The 5,894-nt window shown below is 46.0% G+C and overlaps 1 protein-coding gene across 1 annotated transcript in view; it reads right to left on the bottom strand.

The window, feature by feature from the left end:
- LOC104464698 (inorganic pyrophosphatase-like) overlaps positions 1 to 5,864 on the bottom strand; it is a gene marked incomplete at its 5' end in the record, with an annotated part of 11,263 nt that extends 5,399 nt beyond the window's left edge. Inside the window, 4 exon segments of the mRNA XM_010077486.1 lie at positions 2,238 to 2,402; positions 2,955 to 3,008; positions 5,743 to 5,825; positions 5,828 to 5,864. Of these exon segments, the coding sequence (XP_010075788.1) occupies positions 2,238 to 2,402; positions 2,955 to 3,008; positions 5,743 to 5,825; positions 5,828 to 5,864 (339 nt within the window).
- Between the last annotated feature and the right edge of the window lie 30 nt (positions 5,865 to 5,894).

The raw sequence follows: 5,894 nt of genomic DNA on the forward strand, positions 1-5,894 counted from the left end.
ACAAATCAGAACTCTCAGGTTTCAACAGGAAAGAAAAAGCAGGTTTATTTCAGGCATGCAGTTGCCTGGAAGATACAGATGATGGCCCACTTCACACTTGCTTTCAGGTCTAGTGGTTGGGCTAGTATTTCACACTGCCTGCAAATGCAGCTTGAATCCAAGCTAAAAGGTCTTATCTTGCCAAGTGTAAACTGCTCCCTCCCACTGACAAACCTTTTTTCAACAACTTTCGAGACTTCCTCCTCCGTTTTGCAGCTGCATAAAGGTGAAGTTCACATCTATAAAGAACACTCATTGATTTGGCTGCCTGCCTGTTCCTCTCACTATTCATTTCTTAACAGAAGCTTCCTGAACTCCAGATAGCAGTCCAACAGAGATGGAAGACGGACAGGGTGTATTATTTCCTTTTAATTAAACAACTAAAGACATGCTGTCACACTACAGCAGTGACAGAAGGCATTTGAGCTATGCCTCCAAAAATAATAGCTGCTTAAAACACATACTTCTGATCAAGAGCGAAAGGACATCGTGCCCACTTGCATCACAAGGAGCACCTACCTCTAAGGTTGTTGAGATATAAAAAGAAGGAATGCTCTTCCCAAATCTCTGCATGCCAGGACACGACTAGCACAGTCGAGACCTCGTGAAGCATCCAGAGCATTCAGGAAGATGTACTGAAACGTGGTGGTGCTGAAGGACTCTTCACAATCGCTATCACACTTCTCTACAAAGCAGTGCTAAGTTCAGTCCCTTACCTACACCTCTTTGGGCCACTAATGCACGACTGGGTGAAGGCTCCAGAAGTTGTAACTGTGCAAAGAAACTGGTTCCAGAATTCATCTGAGCAGAAAACAATTAACCTTCAAAACACCACCTTAAGCCAAGAAACCATGACAGACTAACATTGGAGAACATCCCTCTCCAGCAGTTCGAGAAATCCAGAGTAGCTCTGGAAGCCTACACAGCTTGAGAGGAGTTGCACATACATTCAGAATTCAAGGAGAAACTCCACACAGGACCTAGAAGTTACTCTGTCACAAGCCACAGTGTTTTATCCTGTAAAATTTTAAATCACGAAAGGGTTGGAAGAGACCTTGAGATGCTGAGCTCATCCCTCCACTCAAAGCAAGGCCAGTTCTAGCGAAATCACTCCCAGGCCACCCATCCCAGTACTTTGCCATTCTGGCCACAGGAAAGGTTTGCCCTGCGGTATGAACTGGAGGAGAATATTGTAAGGTTAAGGCCATTACTTGTCCTCACCACAACAGAGAGGTCAAACAATTCAGTCGCTATCTGTTCTCACTCTGCAGCAGCATTTCATGCATTTGAAGACTTGCCTCCATCCACTCTATTCCAGACATAGGAGCTCCAGACTCCCTCCTTCTCTCTTTATATGGGAAGAGATTCTAGAGGTGAAATTGTCTCCTTTGCTCCCCACCAGACTGTCTTTGGCTCTCATCTTTCTTCAGAAACATCACCTAGACCACCCCACTGTGCCCCATTAGAGACAGGAGCATCTTCCCTTTCCTATTTTTTTTTTCTGTTGGGATTGCAAAATCCCATTGGATTCCACTTGAAAGCCACATCGTTTTGCTCAGAAGGACACAGGCTGCCTGCTCGTTTTCTTCAGGGCTGTATCTAAACAGACTTTCTATGTTTGTGTCAAAGTACCACGTATTTCGAGTTCACCATCCAGAAGCTATAGAAGACATTTGGAGAAAACACTCGACACGCACTGCTATCAACTAGAATTATAAAATTCAGCATGTTTCCCTGTGAACTGTCACTGACGATTTATTTCTCCAAAGGAAACTCAAACCTCAGAGAACATCTGAAGCAAACGGCCTTGCTCAAAGCTCCTCTTTACCTCACAGGCACCAGCAAGTTAAGAGCATGTGCCCAGGTATCACCATCTGTCAGTCCCTCTTGCCAGCTGTTTCAGAGGGAGCATGTCTGTGCAGCTGCAGACATCCGCCTCACACCATCTCTGGACTGCCAAGGGCCTTTCTCAGATCCAGCACCGAGATCAGGGCATCTACTACAATCTAACAGGTCAAGATGTTAGTCTAGCTTGTAGCGTTAGCTACAAGCCTGCCTCTTAAGATTTCTGCTTAAAAGTATCTCTGCTTTCTTGACAGGTTCTCTTCATTAACCAGATTACACAGGCAGCTGCAAATGCTCTGTTCCCAATCACACTTTTAGCTCATTAATTTGGTTGTAGTCAGAGACACACACACACAGGCATCCTCCCTCCTCCGTGCCACCAAAACGAGCCACAGTACCTGTGGGATAGCACCGTAATTCCAGATATAACCCTTATGGGGAAACACGTTCGCTACATAGCGCAGTTTTCCTTTCTTCACATCTTGCTTAATTGGGTTTAAGGGATCCTTTGTTGCAATCTGAAAGAAAAGTTACATAAATCTTTCTACTTTGCTTTCTAGGAAAACCCAAGCGATTATTTTTTTTTTTATTCAAGCTGGCTGCTAACGGACAAGCCAAGAGGTCAGGAGCTGACCCTGAAGCCATCAGTAGATATTGGACAACTCCATTTCCTGTTGTATCGCCATCTCCTGGGATGTAGCTTTCAGCAGACCTACAAACGTCAGAAGCACACGTGGTTGAGAGCCATAAAATGCTCCTTTAATCAGAAGCTATAGAAGAATGCTCAGTTATTCCAACTTCTGCCAGCCTCAGCCTCCATACTACACCTCTAGAATTAAGCAAGTATTTATACAAGAAGTTAGAATTACATCTAGAGAGCTCCCCTGATGTGATGCCCGCAGTACGGCAGGTTTTGAAAGGCCTTATTTATTAGGGCTGAAGTATTTTCTTGCTAGTTATGGAGCCACCAGTATTCAGGATGTGGAGGTGAGGAGGAGAGAATCAGCAAAGCCAAAGACTAACCGAGTAGTCAGCTAGAGCACTTAAGCTTGGAACTGTAATATAGTTACCTCCATTTTAGCGTTTGTCCATCGAGGTACTTCCACAACCATGTTGAACACATTCTGAAAAAAGCAAAATATCAGTGAACGGGAAGGAATCTGAAGACCACACTTTAAACTAGGGTACACAAATAAGTAAGCATGAAAACCTGCCAGTTCACATGAAAACCATAACTTTCTTTTCCTGTTTTTCCCGGTGCCAGTTTTGATACAGTTGACAGAAGTCCCACAGCCCAGTCAGTCACATCTCATCACTCAAAGCTGAGTCCCGGGAAAGACACCAGCAAAAGCCAGACTGAGGCTACACATGCATGCTCCATCAGTTGCCACCTATGAACATCTCCATCATGTTCCTAGGTTATGGAACAGCAGGTTTAAATGAATCTAAGACAAATGCATACCAACTACCCTGGGGCACGGCAAAATTAGGTTTTAGACACACTTATTAAATACTAAGCACTTAATGCTACAGCAAGAGCCACCCTGGCAACTTGGAAGAGACAAAGCTTACAGGAGTAAGCCATCTGCTTAGTCATGTGGCTGCCTATGTACTATCCTGAACGACCGAGAACGTCACGTCTGTCTTGAAGTAGGGAGAGATGCCCAAGCTTCCCCCCCTCCAAGCCAACAGACCTTGTTAGCAGCACAGTGCGGGGATAAAGATGTGGGGCAGAAATGCAGAACCACGTTTTGCAGTATCTAGTTCACAGGTGATGACTGAAAACATCTCCTGTTGACTCCAGCTGGGCTGAGGGCTCTTGAGAGTTCAATGCCAGAGCTTCCTCTCCAAGAAAACAAGCTTTTTCACACTTGAGCCTTAACACTTGATTTTGAAGAGATTATGGCTTTTAACAAAAAGTCAAACTTTGTTCTCTAGCATCGACAAGGTTTCTAATCCCCAGGTTAAGCAGTATTAGCACTGCAAAATCCCTTGCACCTGTATTGCGCCATAATTAGATCACTTGTGCAACAAGTGCTGTTAACATCGTTGACTTTGCTCACAACACTTCCCTAACAGAAGTTTATTAGTCCCTTTAATTGCAGGGAGTCACTGCTGAATTGCAACTTGAAAGTAAAAAGGTCTATACTATTTGTATTTATAAGTAACTCGAGGAAAGGAAAGAGGCAACCAGAACTGGCAAGGCAGGCTGCTTATGGCTTTGCAGGTAAGGAAAGACAACTCAGGGGTGCATCTGTGCTAGGCTCACAGTTTCCCCACAGTCCAACCGACAGATCTGCCTTGGTCTAAGACACGCAGGGAGTAACCCAAGGTCATTCCTTCTCAATGCCAAGACACACAGGTACAGATAAGGTCAGCACATCCCAGCCGGAGACTGAAAAAACCCACCCTACAATCCTCTCAGTGTCTTAGAAGTCTAAGGATAAAGATCAAGGAGCCCAGACAGAGTAAGACAATCTTCTGCTCCAAGCTGGGCTCCTGACCATAGCTGGTAATGAACCTGCTAACTAACGAGTAAAATCTCTGCAGAGCGGCACTCCAGCAACAGAAAGAGGTCTAACGTCATCAGCACTATTGTGTAACTTTGGGGACTGCGACCTTCAGTGATACTTGCTTCTCTTAATAACTTGGCACTGAGAAGCTGGCAAGTGGCACTAAGCGCCTGAGGGCACACCAGTAGTCCAGTTTCCCTTGTTAATCATTACCAGTGGTGGAAACTCTCCTCACCCCTATACTCGCTACCCTGCTCTTTCCTCTCCTATTCTGCAAATGTCTGCAAAGTGTAGTATTATCTGGATTTTCCTTGTCCAAGTCACCTTTCAGACACCTGTTTTTGAAAACTGCTTTCCCAGTCGGCCACAGAAACTGCTTCGCCACTGTCCTTGATAATCATAATCCGTCTTTTCCCTTCTGAGCAGGCAAAAGCCACCTCAGACTTTCCAGAGCGTGTTCTTCCCAGACACCTGCACCTCAAAGCTCAATCAGCTGCTTTTTTAGAGGTTCATCTCCAAACTCTGCATGTACTTTTCCTATCCCAGAACTTCTCTCTACCTCCAGGTAACATCTCTGTTTAACACAAACATTAGAACAGTTCACCTGCTACATTTCACAAGCTGCACAGCTTTTCAGTAAGCGTTAAAAGAAGAAACAAGCTACAAAGGTAAGAAACACAGTCGGAGTACCCAAGTTACCAGTGAGAAAGCAATCAGTGAAAACTGAAGCACAACCATTTTGGTTTCCCAGAGCTGGGGCAGCTTAGACAGTGATTCAGAACAGCCTAGTTTGACTAACTGCTGGCTGATGGAAGGATGTAAAAGCATCACTGCATGTGGCACGTTCTCCAGCTGCACTTTTTGCAAGACAGGAGGTCCCCAGGAGTCGCTACAGCAAGAATTTAACATCCTCACCTTCTGTTCAGCAGCTGATTATACTGCAGCCTTACTGCAGTCTGAAATAGCCTGAAATACCGCACAGCATGAGCCTATACCTCCATAGGAGGGGATGCAGACATTTAGCTAAATGGGAAACTGCTTCTTTCAACCCAAAAAGCTTTCATGTGACCTCATGGGCAAGTTCAAGACAAAAACATTCATCTCTCAGACACGAATATGAGAATGAGACCATCTGTTCTGTTCTGCGTAGCTCTTCACAAAGCCCAGACTGTGAGAAGACCGATTCTTTGCAAGATCTGGTGATGCTTCCGTGAGGCTGCTCCTGCCGAAAAGCACCAGAAGGGCCGGGGAGCCTCCCTGGGGGTATTTCAGCCTCACAGAACCCGGCCAACGAGGCCACACCGGCCTGGTGCGGCTCCCCGCTGCGGCCCCTATCCCGTCGTACCTTGCTAGCATCCGCGTAGATAGGGATATCGTGGAAGGGGGAGATGTAGCGCCCGGTGGCATCCTCTGCAAGAAAAAGGCGGGTGGGAGGGAGTCAGGCCGGGCCTGAGGGGCCGCCTCAGGTGAGGGGCTGAGGGGAGCCAGGGGCGGGGG

Source organism: Pterocles gutturalis, unplaced genomic scaffold (genome assembly GCF_000699245.1).
Source record: "Pterocles gutturalis isolate BGI_N339 unplaced genomic scaffold, ASM69924v1 scaffold49863, whole genome shotgun sequence".
In the NCBI taxonomy this organism is placed as follows: domain Eukaryota; kingdom Metazoa; phylum Chordata; class Aves; order Pterocliformes; family Pteroclidae; genus Pterocles; species Pterocles gutturalis.